This window comes from Stegostoma tigrinum, chromosome 18 (assembly GCF_030684315.1).
Source record: "Stegostoma tigrinum isolate sSteTig4 chromosome 18, sSteTig4.hap1, whole genome shotgun sequence".
Classification (NCBI taxonomy): domain Eukaryota; kingdom Metazoa; phylum Chordata; class Chondrichthyes; order Orectolobiformes; family Stegostomatidae; genus Stegostoma; species Stegostoma tigrinum.
The window spans coordinates 5,686,301-5,708,301 of NC_081371.1; the positions used below are offsets into that span (position 1 = coordinate 5,686,301).

The 22,001-nt window shown below is 41.6% G+C and overlaps 1 protein-coding gene across 4 annotated transcripts in view; it reads left to right on the forward strand.

The window, feature by feature from the left end:
* Positions 1 to 21,260, forward strand: part of hipk2 (homeodomain interacting protein kinase 2) — a 253,012-nt gene extending 231,752 nt beyond the window's left edge. For 3 of the 4 annotated variants that reach the window (XM_048548587.2, XM_048548591.2, XM_048548590.2), the window contains exons 9-15: positions 1,079 to 1,200; positions 4,058 to 4,200; positions 5,512 to 5,691; positions 8,697 to 8,978; positions 12,180 to 12,427; positions 14,123 to 14,283; positions 14,992 to 21,260. In XM_048548587.2, coding sequence (XP_048404544.1) covers positions 1,079 to 1,200; positions 4,058 to 4,200; positions 5,512 to 5,691; positions 8,697 to 8,978; positions 12,180 to 12,427; positions 14,123 to 14,283; positions 14,992 to 15,456 — 1,601 coding nt within the window. In that variant the 3' untranslated portion in view covers positions 15,457 to 21,260. The remainder of the gene's footprint in view (positions 1 to 1,078; positions 1,201 to 4,057; positions 4,201 to 5,511; positions 5,692 to 8,696; positions 8,979 to 12,179; positions 12,428 to 14,122; positions 14,284 to 14,991) is intronic. The other variant, XM_048548589.2, reaches the window with a different exon arrangement.
* The last annotated feature ends 741 nt before the right edge of the window (positions 21,261 to 22,001 follow it).

The following is a 22,001-nucleotide window of genomic DNA, read 5'->3' on the forward strand; positions in this document are numbered from 1 at the left end:
TTTGGTAACTTCACATCTTTGTAGTTTAAAAACCTGGCGCTATTTCCTATTGTACTGAAAGTAGTTTCATCTACTGCTGCCCCATTCCCCAGTATAAGATTCTTTGGCCTACTTAGCAATCAGCAGACCAAGGCAGTGTTGAGATTGGTACCTGCCCATGCATCCAGGGGAAAAGGAGGTTTACAATAAAGACCTAACAGACTGGAGCTCTTATTTTGAGACAAGAGAAGACTGATTAGTGACCTGACTGGCATCTTACAAATTGTGAATGCTTTGATATTGTGGACATAAACTTCACTTGGGGTGGAGTTCAAAACAAAGGGCCATGGATATAGGAAAGTCACAAATGAATCCAGTAGAACACTCATGATTAACTGATTTACCAAGACAATGATTAGCATGTGGACCTCGCTATCACAAAGAATGGTTGAGGCAAATAGTATGAGCACATTTATGAGTAACTCAGATAAAGGAGGCTGGGACGTTATATGTCTTCAAGGCAGAGATTGATAAATTCTTGACCTCACAAGGAATCAAGGGCTATGGGGAGAGTGCAGGGAAGTGGAGTTGAAATGCCCATCAGCCATGATTAAATGGTGGAGTGGACTCAATGGGCCGAATGGCCTTACTTCCACTCCTATGTCTTATGGTCTTAAATGCATGTCAGTGGTGTAAGATTAAGAATGGGAGGAAACTCAAGGCAGTACAACCTAAGGGACTGAATATTCCATTTCTGTGCTATAAATGTCATGCAGTTGGATTGAGGAACTAGCGATGATCAAGAGAAGGATAGGAATCAGACTGAACTCCCATTTCTGCCCACTTGCTGAAAACAGTGTGAGGTTGAATGAGAACAGGATTATATTGAACTGAGATGATCTCGAAGGTCAAATGGTATGCTACTTGAATATGAAAAAGGGCAGTGCACTGGAGAGTGTCTGTTGCTGTTGGAATCTGGCAGGATGATTGCTTTTGTAAAATAGTGTGCGTCAAATCTTGACAGACCTTGTCTACTTCACACAGACCATTCTCTGTTTTTCTTCTTGCATCTCAAATGTTCTCTCATTGATGCCAACAGGATTGCAGGCTTCTCCAACCAAGCATGCTGGGTACTCTGTCCGAATGGAGAATGCTCTTCCAATTGTTACGCAGGCTCCAGGAGCTCAGCCTCTTCAGATCCAGCCTGGCCTTCTGACGCAGGTAGTTGGAATGACTAAGGTGTTGTATTTCAACAAACCCTCATGGCATACCCAGCATAGACAATGGTCAGTGAAACCCAGAAGATTTCTTGTTTGATTTTCACGGACTTGGGATATCTTCTTAGACCCTTAAATGCATTGCCCAGATCCAAATTTTGCTAGAAAAGAAATGGATGGGGCATGATTAACTCAGACACCTGAACTCATCTGAGTTCAAACTGAATAGTCAGAACCGCAGATGCTGGAGTCAGAGATAACAGAGTTTGGAGAGAAAGGTCTGTCTCCATCTCTGGTGATTGCCTTGAAACAGACGTCTATTTCAAGCCCACTGACTCCCACAGCTAGCTGGACTACACCTCCTCTCACCCACCTTCCTGCAAAAATGTGATTCCCTACTTTCAATTTCTCCACCTCCACTGCGTCTGTTCCCAAGATGGGGCATTCCACTCCCGCACATCCCAGATGTCCTCCTATTTCAAGGACCGCAACTTGCCCCCTTCAGTGGTTTAAAATGCCATCAACCACAATTCTTATGTTTCCCTCACATCCTGTGCCCCCAGCAAAAACAAAGACAGAATCCCTCTTGTCCTCACATATCACTCCACCCACCTCCATATCCAATACATCATTCTCTGACACTTATGCCACATATATCTGATCCCACAAAGATATATTTCCCTCCCCACCCTATTTGCCTTCCGTAGGGACCGCTCTCTCCGCAACTCCCTTGTCTGCTCCACAGACCCCTTTAGCCCCACCACCCTCGGCACCTTTCCCAGCATCTACAGGAAGTGCTACACCCTCTCCTGACACCTCCCCCTTACCTCCATTCAAGGCACCAAACAAACCTTCCACATTAGACAAGGCATCACCTGCACATCCGTCAAGGTGATCTATTGCATGCGCTGCTCCTGATGTGTCCTCCTGTACACTGGTGGGACCAAGCAGAGGCTCAGAGATCGCTTTGTTGAACACCTGCGCTCTGTTCACAATTAACGACGACACCTTCCAGTTGTGAACTATTTCCACTCCCACTCCCTGGATGACATGTCCATTCTGGGCCTCCTCCAGTGTCTCAATGATGCTACCTGCAAACTGGAGGAGCAACATATTCCACCTCAGGAGCCTACAACTGAATGGTTTCAATGTGTGCTGTACCAATTTCAAAATCTCCCCACCCCTGGCCTCATCTCATGATCAACACTCCCCCTCATGCCCGCCTCCTTGACCTGATACAACCTGTCCATCTTCACTCCCACCTATCTGCCCCTCCCATCTCATGACCAATCCCCACCACTCCCTACCTGCACTCAGCTATCACCATCCCACCTATCTTCTCCAGCCCCACCCCTCCTCTCCCTATTTATTTCTGAGCTTCCTTTCTGAAGAAGGATCCTGACCCGAAACATCAACTTTCCTGCTCCTCTGATGCTGCCTAGCCTGCTGTGTTCCTCCAGCTCCACACTGTGTTATATTTGAGTTCAAACAGATACCATTACAGCTGTTACAAGGCTCTTAAACAGCATTGTGGGGAGTCATGAATGGATGGAGTAGATGTAAATGCTGTTGGACTTGCTCTATAAGCTTGGAAAAAGCTGAAACTTCAAAGTTTCAAAAAAGCCTCTGCTTGGCCACTTTGGTTGACAGAACTAGGTTAGGGGGGGAAAAGTAGCATCTAGTTATGTATTTCATTAAACCTTTTTGTTGGCATTTGTGAATTTCAAAAACTACAGTTATCTCAGTATGGTGTTCTTGAGTTCAGAGATTGATTGACAGCTTAAAAAGACAAACTGAAGCATTAGTTTTCTTCAATGTGAAATCTGAATAGAAGTATATTTGCTTTTATAAGAGATTAACTGTTTTAAGATTTAAAAGCTTTAAATATATCTTATGAACAGGAGCTTTTCAATATAAAAACTGCAAGAGCAAAAGGTGTGTTGGGTTGTTCAAATTTATTTTTTTCATCTCCGCATGGCTCCTGGGGACTGTCCATGAATAGTGTGGAAGGTACTGAAAGCTACAAGGCTGCTTAAAGCCATAAATTGGCATTAAATTGGTACACAGAATATGAGGGACCAAAGAAGAATAGGTGAGGAGCATCAACTGGCATGGAAGGTATCAGCTGCCATGGAGATGCTACTGTGCAGGGGAAGACGAGATAGTGAATCTGGCAATAAGCGTGGGTTAGAAAGCCTAACAGCTCCTAAAAGCAGCTTGAACTAAGATTGGCTTCCTAGTTAATACCTCCAGCACCACCTCCATCCCCACCCCACCTCCGCTCTTATGGCTGCCAGTGCTTTTCTTCCAGGGTCAGCAGGACCAACTCTATCTCCCACTTTATCTGCACTGCCCATAATGAACATTGAACAGTATAGTTCTTGCTTGAGTGGCCTTGGCAATCTTCTAAATTGAGCTGAAAACCACAAATGTCTGCTTCAGAAGCCAAAATCCATCTCCTACTCTCTGCAGAGACATTTAATTTCAATTGAACTCGTGTTTCAGTGGCTGCTGCAATATGCTTTGTGCCTCTCAGTTAGAGTGAAGTCAAATATTAGACAGAACTCCCATCATGGGCTGGTCACTGTGTGACAGTGAATGTAGCATTTACACGACCTCAGGACTAACATACACCTTTAGTGTGGAGTCCTTTCATCAAGAAGGTTGTCATAGATCTCCAATGTTGTGCTAATGTTCACTTCCTGGATTCAATCAAAATTTGGAATCAAGTTTCTGGCAACTTGGAAATTATTGTGGAATAAAACTGGGCACAAAGGGGGACAATGTAGAGCAAGTGAAGTTGCACTGGTGGTGGACGCTAACCTCATGAGCATTCCTTATTTTGCCTTTCTTCCTTATAGCAGACCTGGCCTGGTGGTACCCAGCAGATCCTTTTGCCTCCAGCCTGGCAGCAACTAACAGGAGTGGCAGCCCACACTTCAATGCAACATGCTACTGTTCTTCCAGAGACAATGGCAGGGGCCCAGCAACTGGCAGACTGGAGGTAGGTTCAACCATTGTAGTCAAGTGAAATGGTGACCTAATTTTCTCTTTGGAGAGAGAAACAGTGGGAATGTCTTGTGTTCGATCCCTCCACAGAGGGCTGCCAGACCCGCTGAGTTTCTCTAGTATTTTTTCTTATTTCAGATTTCCAGCATCTGCAGTATCTTGATTTTATCACTTAATTTTCTGTCAGTTTCTTCCTGATGGAAGAAGGTTATGAAGCACAATCAGAAACCTTTAGTCCCACAAAGCTGCTAGGCGACCTGGCCTGGCATGCTCGTGATACCATGTAATGGCCTATAGCTGACATCATTGTCAAAGCTGTGGCTTGCTCAGACTCTGTGTTCGTTAATCACGTACTTTGCATTGATGGATATCTGACTCCTAACCAGGCTTTACAGATATCTAACAGAGAGTCAGCACTCTTCCTGTAAGATATAGCCTGGTTACCTTAATCCTGAGGACAAGGCATACAGCATTCTGAAGATTCTCCACCAAAAGGTGCACTGAAGTTTAAACTTTTCAGATCACAGCGTTTACTAATGCAAACTTCTGGTCAGCTCCAAACTGCTGGTAATTGTTGACACAGGTTTATTTTGAGCTGAACAGGATGAATCCCTGCTCCTGATGCGATGTTACGTGCTGGGATAGTGTAGTTTACGAGTGGGCAAATCATATGCAGATTGTTTCACTCCTTTTTGTCGTATCCCTGTACAGCATGTCTTAACCTTTCAGGTGAGATCACTGGTCCAACCGATCAGTTGCCACTCATCCCTGGTGCATTTCACTGTTCGAGAGCCGAGAATGCTATCCAAGCAGGTCATGATGGGGATCCAACTTAGCACCGCAGAAACCTGGTCACTCTGTCCTCCTTTTTCCTATTCGGAGGTTTGACACTTACTGGTCATATGAATCAGAATTGTTTAATGCAGTTCTAGTCACTTATACTAAAGCTGCCACCATGTTTTACAGACAGATCAAGCAGGATTGTCACTAGTTGGACACTTAATAAGAATTGGAACAAGAACGTGTCACCTGTCACTGCCATTCCTTTGAAACCTAATTGTGAACTCTGCCCAATATATTTCATGCCCTGAAATTTATAAAACTGTTGCCTGAAAGAAACCATTGCAGTTGGAGCCCATATCAAAAGGACACACTGAGCCTTCATTTTTCTTGGAATTAATCCTAACCTGTAAAATTTTGTAATGAGAAAAATTCTGGAAAGAAGTTGAATACTTATAAATACTGAAAAACACATTGACGGTTTGTGCTGAGTAAGTATCCTTTAACCTATTTTTGTCTGGCTTAGGAACACCCATCCGCACACCAGCCATTACAATACCATCATGCAGCAGCCGGCCCTCCTGGCAAGTCATGTCACTTTGCCATCTGCTCAGCCTTTGAACATTGGCGTCGCTCATGTAATGAGACAGCAGCCCACTTCAAGCTCCACCTCAAAGAAGAACAAGCAACAGCAGTCCTCTGTTAGGTGCGTAGAATGGGTCAATCAAAGTATACTGTCATTACTGTGGTGGGGTGAAAAAAGCCTTGGAAAGTGATGGTGCACATTTGGGCTTGCTATTCCAGAAACAAATACAGTTTGATTTGCACACAGACACTTATGCCACAAGCTACGCCAGATGCCATGAAGACAGGGGCATAACCACATAGTCTAACAAGCGTTTCTTTTGATGAAGAAAAAATGTATTTATATGTTGTGCCATTTCTGACCTCACAATAACTTAAGTGGTTTACAGCTGACAGAGTACTTTAGAAATGTAATCACTAACATACTGTATAAACACGTAAATGTGTTGATTAAATTGTGTCATTCTCTACAATTATTTCAATGAGGTGCAGTTAATTTTCATGTTTGAAGGGTATTGGGGAAACAGCAAAATAATCAGAATCCACAGAGAGAAAATAGAACAAATTGGAACTCTCAAATTTAGTTATCAGTCTGTACTAAGTCAACTGAGCCTAACAGCAATGCAGTTTGCCTCAATACCTTTGAAACACAGCACTCAATTTGCAAAAGATGGCATCTTCCTCTTGCACTTGCATGTCAGGTTAGTTTGGGTACCTTGACTCAAGTGGGACTTGAAATCACAATCTTACACTATTATTATTGAATGTCGAAACCAAAATTATTGAGGTTCTGAGTTCAATCTGCTCCGTTTATGGAGTGTAGAAATTGACGTGAAGAAAAAGTTCCATAATGATTCTCTTATGATACAATGACACTGGAGTTAGTTATATGAAGCAATCTACATTAATTATCAACAACAACAGACAAGGATCACCATGGTGGTCAGAGTTCTGAAAACATTGGCCCAAATTCACCTGAATCAAGCATGCTAAACTTATCACAGTATGTTTCAACGAAGCATAAGCATGCCGACTAAAGTCTTATACCCTGCTTTCTTGGTAGTGGTGCAAGTTGCATTTATATAGTGCCTTTAATGTAGTAAAACATCACATGGCCTATCATAAGGGCATTATGAAACGAAAGTTGACAATGAGCCATATAAGCCGACATCAGAACAGAGGCTATTGCCAAGGGGAAAATGCAACATTTGAATTTCTTTTCCATGTGACTAGCCCACTGTAACTGCAGATAACAAGGTGTAGAGCTGGCTGAACACAGCAGGCCAAGCAGCATCAGTGGAACTGGAAAGCCGACGTTTTGGGTCTAGACCCTTCCTCAGAAATGGGAGCAGGTAAGGGGATTCTACGTGGAGAGGAGACGGACAGGACAAAGAAGGGGGCATGGAGCCAATAAAGGTGAATGTAGGTGTGGAGTTAGGGGGCGATAGGTCAGTCCAGGGAGAACGGACAGGTCAAGGGGGCAGGGTGAGGCTGGTAAACAGAAGATGGGGATGGGGCTTGAGGTGGGAGGAGGGGATAGGTGGGAGGAAGGGTAGGTTAGGGAGGCAGGGACAAGCTGGGCTGGTTTTGGGATGTAGTCGGGGGAGGGGAGATTTTGAAGCTTGTGAATTCCACATTGATACTATTGGGCTGCAAGGTTCCCAAACAAAATACGAGGTGCTGTTCCTGCAACCTTCGGGTGGTATCACAAACCAAAAACCAGCCCAGCTTGTCCCTGCCTCCCTAACCTACCCTTCCTCCCACCTATCCCCTTCTGCCACCTCAAGCCCCATCCCCATCTCCTACCTACTGGCCTCGTCCCGCCTCCTTGACCTGTTTGTCCTTCCTGGACTGACCTATCGCCCCCCCCAACTCCACACCTACACTTACCTTCACTGGCTCCACCCCCGCCTCTTTGACCTGTCTGTCTCCTCTCCACCTATCTTCTCCTTTATCCATCTTCTATCCACCTCTCTCTCTTTCCCTATTTATTTCAGAATCCCCCCCACCTCCCCCACTTCTGAAGAAGGGTCTAGACCCAAAACGTTAGCTTTCCTGCTCTTCTGATGCTACATGGCCTGCTGTGTTCATCCAGCTCTATACCTTGTTATCTCAGATTCTCTCGCATCTGCAGTTCCTACTACCACTGTATCTGCAGATCCTTTCTACAATTTCTCTGCGCTAATTTGTTCTTTTCATTGAAGTCCTATACCACGCATTCTTTCTTGAAATATAGAAGACTTTACACTGATCAGATTAACTTTAATTTGTAGTGAATATGTCATTTATATGACCCTTTTGGCAGGCTTTGTCTATTGGCATTGTTTAGTCGAAGAATATTTGGGACTTCCTCTGATTTTTCCGAGCTGGATAACCAAGCTCTGAGGGAGCAGATGACAGGATTGCCATGTTTAAAACTAGTAATGGTGAAATGCTTCTGGAGGTTCACAGAGTAAAAACTGCATGTTTTGCGATGGTTGATTCTCAGTTATTGAACTCATGTCATGCCTAAATGTTTGGTGCTTAAATTGTGACGTTCTCAACAATTTTTCAAAAAACCGCACGTAATTTTCTTGTTTGAAGGGTACTGGGGGAGAACAAAATAATTAGAATTTACTAAGATAAAATAAAACTCATCAGAACTGTGAGTTTTACTCTCCAGTCTGTGTTAACTGAGCCTAACAGCAATGCAATATGCCTCAATTCCCCTGAAAAAAATGTGAAAGAAGATCGACCATATATCCTGTTCCTGTTTATTGGTCATTGAGCCCTACCTTCTCCTTACTGGAAAGTCTATACCCTTGGTTGTAAGATTCAGGCTTAGATATGACAATAATCATTATTGTGGAGCCTTTCAGAATTAGGTGCAAACATGAGAAGGGAGCAATTGGCTGAGATGCTAGATAGGAGCCAGCAGCTGTGGAACTGTGTGCCAATATGAGTCAGTGCCTTTAGGAGGAGAAGAGGAAAGGAAATCAAATTCAAATTAGACATAATTACAGGATTAAATTGTTTTCAAGACCTTAAGTAAGAACAGGCTTTTTCTTCTGACAGTATAAGCATACAGAAATGTCGACTTTTTCTTTCGGTGCATGTCATCTTAATGTTTCTGCTCCTTTTACACAGGAATATGTCAACCTATGAAGTCTCCTCCACCCGAAGCTTCAACTCCCACTCCCCTCAGCGTTCGAAACGTGTGAAGGAGAACACCCCACCAAGGTGTGCCGTGGTGCAGGACAGTCCAGCCTGCAGCACCTTAACGTGTGGCTGGGGGGAGGCCATCAGCACAACCCATGAGCATCAGAGGCAGACCATAGTCATTCCTGACACACCTAGCCCAGCAGTCAGTGTCATCACCATCAGCAGTGACACTGACGAAGAGGAGGAACACAAACGAGTTCCCAACAGGTGAAGAGATAAGAGGCAGTATGATGTAGAATCTTCCAACAAAAAAGATGTTAGGTCCACTGCTGTAAGGGTTTGGGCGTCACAAAAACCCCTACCAACCTTATTTTTTTTTGCTTTATGAAGAATCCTTGTATTCCTTACACTGTCAAGTACTTCTCTTTTTGTTTTAAATGCATCTATGCTAGGCATGTCAGCGTGTAAAAATGGTTTTCACGATCTAACAACTATCTGTTTAATTCTTTACTGACTTCATTAGCACTAATAAACCAAATCAAGACTTTAGCTCAAACAACAATGTTATTTGAGAATGTTTTGAATAGAGTTTGTGCTGGTGATTAGATTTGGAAATAATTACTAACAAAACATTATTAGAGCAGAGATCAAATTTTTAGCAACTTATTATGGCAAGAGAAAGCAAGGCAGTGAGATTTTCAGAGTTGAGATTGTAATATGTTAACAGAAGTGGAAATTAACCCACATAAAATCAAATCACTTACCTGGAAAGAGTCTTTACACCCATAATATACAAGACAAGCCATGGAAGGAATGGCACACACTGTAATTGTGGGACGCAAAATTATCCCTTTGGATTGGAATGTGACTCCTCTCTTCAAAACAAAAATATGATAATCCAAGAAATCACAGGTCGTTTAGATTTAATTCAAAGCAAAGTGAACTAATTGGGCAACATGGATTGCTGAAACAAAAGTAATACTTTTAGAATTATTTGAAGAAACAAAATGAAGATCGATAAGGAAATTTAGCAAACAAAATCTATATGGATTTGCTAAAGTTTCATTTCAGCCAAATATAATGGCACAAAGAATTAAGGAAAATGTGACACCAAGGATAGCGATTGTCAAACAAAAGGTGAAACATAGGGTTAAAGAAAAGTATTTTGAACTGGAGAGAAGCAGTGGTTGTTCCAAACAAGTCTGTGCTGAGACGCGTCTTATTTATTGAATGCATCACCAATTTCGACTTCACAGTTGAAGGATCAACACTGAAATTTGCACAAGGCAGCAAATGAGGGTTACGGCCAATTGAAACGCTGCAGAGTTTTGATCATTTTATTATGAGAATAACATCAAAGAAATGGAAAAGCTGCAGAATGGATTTATTGGAGATAATGAAAACTACAAATGGTGGAGAATCCAAGATAACAAAGTGTGGGGCTGGATGAACACAGCAGGCCAAGCAGCATCTTAGGAGCATAAAAGCTGACGTTTCGGGCCTAGACCGTTCATCAGAAAAGCAATGGATTTATTGGGTTATTTGCAGAAATTAGGGGTTACAAATATAAAGGAAGTCTTGAGAAACTGGATCATTTTTACTGGCATGGGCTGTGCAATGGAGTGGTCTGATTAAGGTCTATATAATTGCAAAGTAAAATGATCAGAGTAAATGAGTAATTGCTCCCACTGATCCGTGACCAGAGTAAACGAAGAGGGCCCAGAGTTACAGTAATCAGAGGAATTAAAAGTGAAACTTTAAAATGATGCACTACAGCGAATACGTATAACGTCAAATCCTTGCCAAATACAATTGTTAAAAACGAATCCTTTTAATTCTTTGAGAGAGGAATGCGATAGTTGTCTCAAAGAGATGAATATTTAATGGCTGGGAAAGTGGGCGAACTTAGCTAAGTATCTGACATGAAAATAATGCTTCAGACTTGACATATTGAATGAATCGGAAACGCTCAATAAGTTTGCTTTTGAGGTTACAGACACGCTTGCTAAAATCGGTGGGTTTGGTTGCAAACATTTCATCAGTCTGCTAGGTAAAATGGTCAATGCACCTCCGGTGATGCATCAATTTTCTGTCCCGCTTGTTATTTATATGCCCGGATTTGCTGGGTGGTTGGTATTACTTCTGGTTCTGTTTCCCAGTGGTTTGTACACAGGATCTAATTCAATGAGTTTGTTAATCAATTTTCAGTTAGAATAACAGACCTCCAGGAAATCCCTGGCATGTCTGTTTGGCTTGTGTGATTATGGATATGTTGTCCCAGTCGAATTTGTGTCCCTTGTCATCTGTGTGTAGTGAGACAAGTGAGAATTAGTCATGTTTCTTGGTGGCTAGTTGGTGTTCATGTACCCTTCTTGTCAATTTTCTTCCAGTTTGGCCTAATGTCATGTTTCTCACAGTCCTTACATGGTATTTTGTACACTACCCCAGTTTTGCTGGGTTTTGGGTATGGGATCTATATGTTTGTCAGTAGCTGTCGTAGGGTGGTTGTCCATAACTCAATTAAAAACACACTTGCTTTTATGTTCAATTCCTCCTGTAACAAACTATATCATTCTTAATTACTTGCTGTACCTGCATACTCACTTTCAGTGATGCACTAATAACACCTGGATCCCTTTCATCTTGAAATTTTGTCAAGATTTTTTCTTTACATAAGACTCTAATTTTTATTCTTCCTGTCAAAGTGAACAGCTTCACTTTTTATTCCCATTCACTTAACCTATCTATATTGGTCTGCAACCTTGTTTTGTCCTCTTCAGAACATAATTTCTTCCCTGTACTTGTGTTCGTCCGCAGATTTAGCTACTATGGCTTCACTCCCCTCATCTAATCATTGACATAAAGTTGAAATAGTTGAGGTCCCAGTACAGACTCCTTTATTCACATGGCATATTGCTCCTGCAAAGGACTCTAATAAATTGGTTAAACATAATTTTCCTTTCACAAAATAACGGTGACTTCCCCAATGACTTAAGTTTTTCTAAGTGCGCAGCCGTATCTTCCTTAATGATTCATTTAAATTCAGTCAGCTGCCGTGGGATATGGGACTGGAGGTTCCAGCGTAAAGACTATTCAATAAACTGATCTCAGTCAGGACAACTCGTTGAGAGTCTATGACTGTTGGAATGCTCAGAAAGTTGGAAATGAGAGTCCGGGTTATCATTGTTGTTAAAGATTATGTTTATGCATAATGAAGGATCTTGGGTGAGGAATGGATCAAATTGAGCTGTTATTCTTTATTCGGATAAATTTTCCATGAACTCCCATTGTCACAAATCACATAAGAAGAATGGCAAATGTGGGGAATTTCCTGGAGGTTAGCTATTGCTGGTTGAACCTCAGGAAGAGTCAGGAATGTACTGTGTGAAGAGGAAGCTGAAGGGTAGGCTGGTTAAAAAGTTCAGCTTCCAAATCGGTGCTGAAGGTGTTTTCTTTCCTTTTTTTCAGCAGACTGTCGAAGCAGAGGAAAAATGTCATCAGCTGTGTCACAGTGCACGACTCGCCAGACTCTGACTCTTCGAGCAACAACAGCCCATATGCCATGCAACAGCAGCACACCATCAGCAGCAGTGCAAGCAACCAGGCCAAAGGACGGTCAGATAGCCACTACTGTGGGAACCCACGCACCATTATTGTCCCACCTCTCAAGACGCAGTCTAGTGATACTGTGGCAGGGTGTGACCGCCTTGTGCCAGGTTTGCTTTCAGTACCTCTTTTATCTTTCATAAGTAAGCCAGGCAGTGTCATGACTGAAGGAGTTCAGTCACAGGCTGGTGTTGATTCTTCTGGCTGTTCATGAGTAAGCAGTAAGATATATTCCTGTGTCTTAGAACATTCTGGTATTGCATTCAGTTCACAGTTGGTTGTATTGATGGCCACTTGTATGAAACTTCGCCCTCACCATCTCTATGTCACCACCTGTCTCCAGGACAGTAACTCTTCTGATTTTAATTGCCCCAACTGTTACACCTCTGTGAGTCAAAGCGAGGAAAAATCATCTGAGTGAAAGTGTCTCTGCACTTAGTGATCACATATGTTCACTTCTGTGCAGGAATAATTAAGTAGCAATTTGGGGCAAAATGTCAGCCTTGTCTCACACAGGAGAGTTCTGCCAAGATGTGCTTTGCTGTTAATGAAATCCAGTAAGTAAGCACAGATAATGAACATTTGTGGCCCATTACATGTAGCCTTTGCAAATTCTGGACAGTTAGGCAGGTATTATTCAGAGCCATTATGTGTTGACCTCTTTCTTGATCAGTGTTTAATAGTTTTACTAATGGCTAAAGTAGATGTTTTTGGATTGATGGAAGGTTAGACTCAGGATAGATAAATTAGAGTATTTTCTAAATGATAAGAAACTAGAGCAGCTTTCAAAAAGAAATTGGATCAGTATGCCAGAAGAAAAGACAGTAGGAACTGCCGATGCTGGAGTCTGAGATAACAAAGAGTGAAGATGGAGGAGCACAGCAGGTCAAGCAGCAGAGGAGCAGGAAAGCTGACATTTTGGGTCTGGACACTTCTGGCCTGCTGTGTTCCTCCAGCTCCACACCTTGCAAAAAGAAAAGGTTTGTTGGACTACGAGGGAAGGATGGGGTATGGATCTAATTAGATAATACTTCAAACAGAGGAACGTTGTGAGTATATGGACAGTGTAAATAAGGGGAAAAAGAAACTTCTTCCCATTAGAATTGAAAACCAGAGAACGTTGACTTAGCAAAAGGGAAAAAAAGTAATAGCCTCTGGAGTGCGCTGCCAGAGGGTGTGGTGGGTGCAGATTCAATTGTGGCTTTCAAGAGAAAATTGTATTATTATCTGACAGGAAATATTTGCAGAGTTATAGGGAATATATAAAGGAGTGGTATTAGATGAAACGATCTTCAAGACAGCTGGCACAAACACAATGGGCTAAATGGCTTGCTTTTGTCCAGTAACCATTCTATTGTTCTTTATTTTTGGCTTTAATGGGACATAATCCCACCTGAGCAGTTAAATAATGCATTGCCCTTTACATAGTTTGTCATAAAAAACTGCATATGATTTGTGAGCAATGCTAAAGGACGTTAATTAGAATTTCTACAAATGGCTTGAGACATAAATCAGGCTCATAAGCTAACCTCAAATGGGTTCATCTTAGGTCATTGGCCTTTCACTATCTGATTTACGGTCAAAGACCTTGTTGAGTGATTGAATTTTATTTCGTGAAACTTATGAAATAGATTATACTGTCAGGTCTGTCCCTTTAATTAGACATTAAGAGTATAAGATTATTTTCCAACTGGCATTAATTAATGTATTTTGTCCAGATTTATGACAATCAGAAAATTGAGTCTCTGGTTTCCTTATTGCACAGCTGGAGCATTTCTTTTACTAAAATTCTCGTTACTTTTCAGGCACACAGGGACATCATTCATTGAGCCACAAGCCCAAAAACTCCAGCACAACGACATCCAGTGCAACCCACTCTTCAGCAAGTTACTCAGCAATATCATCTTACCGGCAACAGAGGTCAACAGCCCATTCCTTTCAACAGCAACCCCTCAATCTCAGTCAGGTACTTGGACACATATCAGGACATTCATTCTAAGTCAGCACTTGTTATTAATCTAGGACAACTCACTCCTCATCAAAATCCTTTTGGTTATTTTCTGCTTTTTCCCCTCCTAATCCCTGTTTGCTTTCTCCTGATGTCTGCCAACTTGCTTCTGATCCCTTCCCATTCTCTCCTTATCTCTGCCCACTCACAGCTCATCTCTATTGACTCACTTTTGATTTTTACCTTTTTGCATCAAATCTCTGACAACTCTATCTTCATTTCTGTCCGCCTCTCTCTATCCTCATTCACTTGCTTCCGACTTCTTAATTCACAATGGCTGGGATCCCATTCTAGTTGTGAAGATAGGTTGGAGCGCATCTGGTATATCATATTGACAATAAGGTTGTGTTTGGTTGAGATCTGTCCAGGTCCGAGCGTAGGATGGAGTGCTGATGTGATTCGCCGGTTGTGAGCATAGGATCTAAGATGGATCGTAAACCTGGCATTGAGAGTATAAGATTGTGTGTTGGATGGTATCCTACTGGAGTAAGTAATGAGAGTTAGTGAGATTCCCTCTCACGTCAGTGCTTCTTAGGATTTCCTCTAATCAGGGTTATCAGGAGAAAGAATGATTCAAAAACAATATGAATACTTCTGGAGCTGACTGTGTTAGGTCATTCAACATGCTTCTCTCTACATCAGTTAACAGCATGTGTTGTCTTTTAGGCTCAGCCACACGTGACAGGGATCCAGGAGCGGAGTGGCAACCATGGACATCGGAGGCAGCAAGCTTACATTACACCGACCATTGCTCAGGCACCCTATTCGTTCCCACATCGTAGTCCTTCACACTCTACTGTGCATCCGCATCTGGCAGCAGCCCATCTATCTGGGCAGCCTCACCTGTACACCTATGCCACACCTGCTGCCCTTGCACCTACAGGCACAGTGGCTCATCTTGTGGCATCACAGGGGTCTACCAGGCATACTTATGCCACTCATCCTGGAGGGATAGTCCACCAGATGCCCGTTGGTATGGGACCAAGGGTACTGCCATCTCCGACCATCCACCCAAGTCAGTATCAAGCCCAATTCGCCCACCAGACATATATCAACGCTTCACCGGCATCAGCTGTCTATACCGGATATCCATTGAGCCCAACCAAGGTCAATCAATACCCTTACCTTTAAGGCTCAAAAACAACAAAGATATTGTATTGAATTGAAACAAGCAACGATGCATCTTGTACTTGAGAAGGTAGTTGAGAAATGAACTGGAAGGAAAGTGCTCGGTCACGGGATGAAAACTACAGATCTTTTTTTAAAAATCAGACATTAATTAAAAAAAACCAAATTTTGAAAGCCTGACAATTGACCTCTGACCAGTGAAGATGATGTATGAAGGGGAGTCAAGCAACACATGTTCGGTGGATATTTAATCTCTGAAATATTTTAAAGACCTGTGAACTTGGGACCCTGGAAGCTACCCTGAGAGTTTGGTTGAAGTTTTTAATTGAAGTTCAGTAAACGAACTACAGTTGATTTCTCAATTTCATTTTATTTTATATTTTGTTTGGGTAAACAAATAGCTGCTTATCTTTTCCTAAATCAAACCCTCCTTGTGAAGGTAGAGGCTGCCAGGGCGCCTTTCAGAATGTAGGGAGATGAGGAAAGCTTCATTAAATGATGTGATACCAATAGATATTAATCGTGATTGCACAACCCTGATTCAACTTAGCTCTGTTCTTAAGGCATGTTAGTTGTGACAGTTCTGAGTTCCACAGTTTTTGTGTGTGTGTGTGTGTGTGTGTGTGTGTGTGTGTGTACGCGTGCAGGGGGTGGGGGGGGGTATTTTTGCTGTCATTTTTGTTTTTAGCAGAAAGCTTCCTGTCATGTTCCAAACATATTCCCTTCTAGTGCCTTACAGAAAAGGACAAGAATTCCTCCAGACTTCCAATAGATCTAATGGAGCTGGTGTTAATGCTAAGGCAATCCTCCCAGTCACAACTCTTGGGCATGATGGCTCTGCATGGTGAAAGGACTGGGACTAAGAGTGTAGGGTTGCGTTTGGAGAAACACAGTCTGAGTTTGCATGTCCTTTCTTCTCTTTACAACTCCTCAGGTGTTGGCAGCTCATCATTCCCTCTCCAGGTAGCCTGTCAACGTAGACAGAACATAATGTTGCAAGCAACAAAGTGCCATTTGACACTCAAGCTCTCAAATCTACCAGTAGTCTATACATAGTTCTTGTAATACAGATGCATCCCCTCTGCTCTCCGCTTATTGACCCACCAATATAAAGGGACACCTATGTCCTGTTAACAATATCAAGTCTTGTCAGTAAACTCTGTGTCCTATTGCTCTTTAAGGTGCCAACTGTCATTGAATTACTGACTATCTGTTAACAATTAGTCTTGACATTGATTCAGTCATGGAAGGTATGACCACATTGTTACAAATGGCATGTACTAGCAAGTTGGGGGAAGAATGAGAGCTGCCAAATTGCACAATGTTCCTAGGTAATTCAACTGTGTACTGTGTGGTACTTTAGGTACATGAAGTTGATGTTTTCTGGTGTCACCTTTGGAACACATCTATTTCAGCCCACCAAAACATTCTGCTTCTGCCATTTCTTTAAAAAACAATTCCTCCATGACTGCAACATTTTAAGTGGTGACCTTTTCCAATTAAATAAACAGAAAACATTCAGTTATTTCCCTTAAGCAACTCAATATTAAATCTTCTCCTGCAAGGACACATTTCTTCTGTCAATTTTCTCACCTATCTTCATAGTTTCTTGGAATTAGCTTAATCTTATTGAACAGTGAAGTAGGCTTGTGAAGTTGAGTAGCCTCCTCCTGTTCCTATGTTTCACCCTTTTATTGATGTGGATGCTTTCTGGTACCCTGCAGGAGCCTTGAGAGCGGTCCAGAAGGCATCACAGCTGAAACAATCCTGCACGTGTGTACTTTACACCCCTCAGGATATGATGGTCAATGACTTTTGAAGAGACCTGGCCAGAAGCAGGTTTCAACTGTCCCCGCATTTCTGTGACACTGGATCACCGAAGCCAACTCTGGTCTCTCCTTCATGTCACCATAGCTGAGCACATTACAATCCATGGCGAAGGCTGTGGCCGTCTGAGGCAAATGTGCCCAAGTAACTCATTGACTTGATCAGAGACATGAGGGAAGCAGAACAAAGAGTTTAGGAATGGATCTATAGTACCAGTGGCTCTGACTGGCCTGACACCTCGCATTTTTGTTCTGTAAGTTTGACTGTGACCTGCTAGTAAAACATCCAAGACCAAGGGTACAGCTTGAGAATCTAAAGTGGTACAATTACAAGTTAGGTTTCTTCTTATTAGAATGAATATTTTAAAAACAGAGAGCAACAATTAAGAGCAGAATGTCTTTACTCACCACACAAATTTGGGGTGACTGGCATTTTGTAAAAGAACATGTCAGTTTTTTTTTCCTGTTCAGTGTGGTACTTCAACAACTGCTGTTTTAAACTTTTTAAATTAATTGTTCATTGTTTTTCTTTTGGTTATTTGTTTTCTTTCTGAAAATAATCAGCCCTACTTTTTTAAGACGAGAAATTTAATTTCTGTCTTTTCGCTTCTGATTGTGCTGCGTATGTGTTTTTTTAGAGCAGTGTCGTCCAATAGAATTCACTGGCGAGAGCTCCAGTTTTAGTCACAGCTATATAATTTACACACCCTCTTGCAATACAAGTAAATGTACTTTACATGTGTATCTTTACTGAAAAAAATCTAGCACTATTCAGTAAATAACAAAGTAAAATAAATATTACACTGCTTTTCGTCACCATTTTTCAACAAACACAAAACATACACATAAGTCATGTGAATAACACTAACATCACATGCCTAATGTGAATCATTTTTGATTACTAATCCAAAATACATCTATATCCCCTATAAGCCACATCTGAAGGTATAATTAGCCAAACGTAGCTAGTGACTAATGAAGTGGGCCACACTGCATTAAGAAAAAAATGATTGAATTTTTACAAAGATTAACTTCCTCTATGAATTGAGTAATTACATAGCCTTTAGGTTGTTATAGGCTGACATTTGTTGAGTTGATTTCTAAGTCAGCTTAAGTGCTCAGTACATTCATATGGTCTGATCAATTATATCCATGTTCACTGTACATTCTAAAGGCCAGGCTTTGCAGTAACCAAGTGCAATCCCATCAAGGAGGAAAGCTGGCTATGAGTGAGTGTAAGGATGTGGATAAAGAATAAGTCACTCATACATAGAAAAACAAAATGACATTTGACACCAAAGAAACAACATTTTATGGCATTATTTGTGCTTTGCTGCCTATGATTGTCAGGCTCTTTCATGAAGATTATCTGTTAGGAGGAGACAGCTGGAACTTATTCCTCTTCATTTGTAATTAACACTTAATACTTGACTTTTTTTTCATTAGGTGGGAATTTCTCAAAGGTTTAATGGTTACTGGCATTGCTGCTATTTTCATGTATTTAAACATTCAAGTGAGTCTGTATCTGTTCTATATGTATATACATATGTTTATATATAAAAAGGAAGAAAAAATACCTGATCATTAAATCTGGGAAGGGGCATAAAAGCTACTGATTATCAGTTAAAGTCTGCACAGTTTCAATTGTTAATTCACACACAAATTAACTTTTATTCTATTTCACACAATTATACATGCATCCCAAACACTGTTGAAAGATACAAGTATATTTTCACTCATAACCAATAAGAAGCCCCCCTTCTTCCCCCAATCTGTCCCCATCATCTTGAAACCACTGGGTGCCTGAAGGGCTGAAGTAAGGAGTTATCAATGACTTTTCGAAAATGAATGAATAATAATGGAGCAGTCAGTTCAACAGTAACCCGTGTGTGGCTGGAATTTCTCGATAACATGAAATCTCTCTGTATTCTGACCCTGTTCCATGCTAGCTCTTTTTCTTAAGCACCTTATTGCAGTTTGGTTGTTTAAGTCAAACATTTTTGTCTTCTTTTAAGATGTGTTTCCGAGCATCTTAACAATTTGGCGGAAAGTGCCTTTGTCTTGGAAGCACTTCAATGTATATTGGCAATAGACTGCATGGATTTAAAGAAGGCAAGATTTCAGACTCAGAGCTGAAGGCTGTGACAACTCACTGAGGTCCAACACAATGGAGAGACGTAGCTACTACATTAGCTATCAGTGTTCCACACACTCCCCCTCTGAGTATGTCATTGAGAACATTCCTGAGCCAAACAGAAGTGGGCCCATAATGGAGGTGCTATCACATGTACAGAGTTATGTGAAGTGAAGGTGAGTTGCAGTAGAGTAGTCAAGCATTTGAGATTGTCCTAGAGTTTCCTGAAAGAAAGATAAATTAATCTTCCAAATGGCATGAGCAACTCCAGATAAAATTCATTGGGGCATGCAAATTCTATGTTCTTTCTTTTCATCGTAAAAACAGAGATAGAGACTAAGGAACTTTTGGACCAGATGGTTAATAGTGAGATGTCATTTGATCAGACACCAACAAGGAACCTATCCAATCAATCAGGGTTGGCAACCTTAGAGAAACATTGGGCAAATGGAAGATTTGGAGAGAGGGGAAATTAAGTTCTAGCCAATATTTGGAGGTTAAATCCTCCCCGTCATTCCACTTATCCCACCTCTCTCTGCTGGTTGCATGCATGTCTTTGTGAGTATTGGTAAATCTAGTGGAATTGGGTCTAAAAAGATTCTAATGTTGTTGGAAACCTGTTTGTAGCTTTGTTGGGGGCGGGGGGGGGGGGGGTGCGTGATGAATTTGTCTCTACGGACCCTTCAGATTTTCATTTCAGGTTCTATGTTGCTGAAATTGTTGTGCAGTGTTATGGTTTTTTGGATGAGCTGCAACATATTCAGAGTCTGGTGCTAAATTTACAGGAGAACTTTCTTTTACATAGACTAATCTGACCTGAGCAAGATTTTGAAATAGGGAAATGGTGGTTGAGTGTTGCAATGTTAGCTTGTTATTTTTTCTTCAAGCCTCAAACACAGGTTGACTTTAAATATACCATTGTGGCTGGATGCAGGATTGTGACACGAAGGACTCACATCGTGATTGTTATCAGTTATTTATTCTCCCTTCCTTCAACTCCTGAATCTTTGCTGCCATCAGGTTTTCCATGATGCTGTTCGCAAGCAAACATATGAACTCATAACACATAATGTAGACAGAACATCAAAGGGAATGAATAATGATAAGCAAAAAACTTAACATGGGCCTGGCTCAAATTAGTCCACTCAGCACTGATCTGGACATCTACATTCCTAGAATGAAGGCATCGAGCCATTAGAAGAGATATTTAATAGATGTTTCAACCTTGCTTGGTGCTCTTCTTTGCCTTCTATAATACATAACTATTCCAGCTATAAATCGGAAGGAAAAGTGATGTTGGAAATTTGTACAATTGCAATTGAGTTGATGTGGAAGAGGGTTTGGTGAGATGATTCTGAAAAAAGCAGTGGGAAGGAGAAGATAATGAGACTACAGAAAGTTGAGGTTGCTAGGTCAATGAAGCAGAATAATAGCATTGCGCACAATATATAAGAAGGAATAATGAAAGCTACAGTGGTTTATGATGTAGTTGGTATAAATTACAGATGCATAAGGATGCTTTTCAGAGAGATAAAGTGCTTAAAAGTCCATAACTTAATATTTGGTTTAATGGGAAAATGTATTAAACAAGGGTTTACTCTGTAACTGACTTGCTCTGCTGGCACTCCATGTCCTGTCATTGCATTGCTTTTCCCACAGTGCCATACTGACCATCCCAAACTTTGATGACCTGACCACACTGTCCTGCCAACATTTTGCCAATCTGCCCTATCCGTGTCATCCTGCACTGCCCTGCTGATTCTGTGCTATGTACCCAAATCACACTACACTGGATGTGAGTTTGCTGCTGAGCTGGAAGGTTAGTTTTCAGACGTTTCGTCACCATTCTAGGTAACATCATCAGTGAGCCTCCGACGAAGCGCTGGTGATATGTCCCGCTTTCTATTTATCTGGTTAGGTTTCCTTGGGTTGGTGATGTCATTTCCTGTTCTTTTTGTCAGGGGATGGTAGATTGGCTCCAAATCAATGTGTTTGTTGATGGAGTTCCGGTTGGAATGCCATAGAAGCATGGCATTCCAACCGGAACTCCATCAACAAACACATTGATTTGGAGCCAATCTACCATCCCCTGACAAAAAGAACAGGAAATGACATCACCAATGCAGGAAATGACATCACCAACCCAAGGAAACCTAACCAGATAAATAGAAAGCGGGACATAACACCAGCGCTTCGTCGGAGGCTCACTGATGATGTTACCTAGAATGGTGACGAAACGTCTGAAAACCAACCTTCCAGCTCAGCGAGCAAACTCACATCCAGAACCTCAACCTGAGCTACAAATCTTCTCAAAACTCGCTCACACTACACTGTTCATACTACCCTTGCAACACTCCCTTACCACACCATACTGCTACATTTGTACTTACCTTTGCCTATTCCACCCTACTGTGCTCACGTTTCTGCCTCATTCATATTACCACAATAGAGCTGACAGTTTGATTGAGAAGTGATGTCCCCTTCAGGCTAGAAGATACCAAATACAGGCTGGAGTTGCCAACCCCCAGGCAAAGATAGATTGAAACAGAACAGGATGCAAATGGAAAATAAGAATCCTAAAGAAGTTA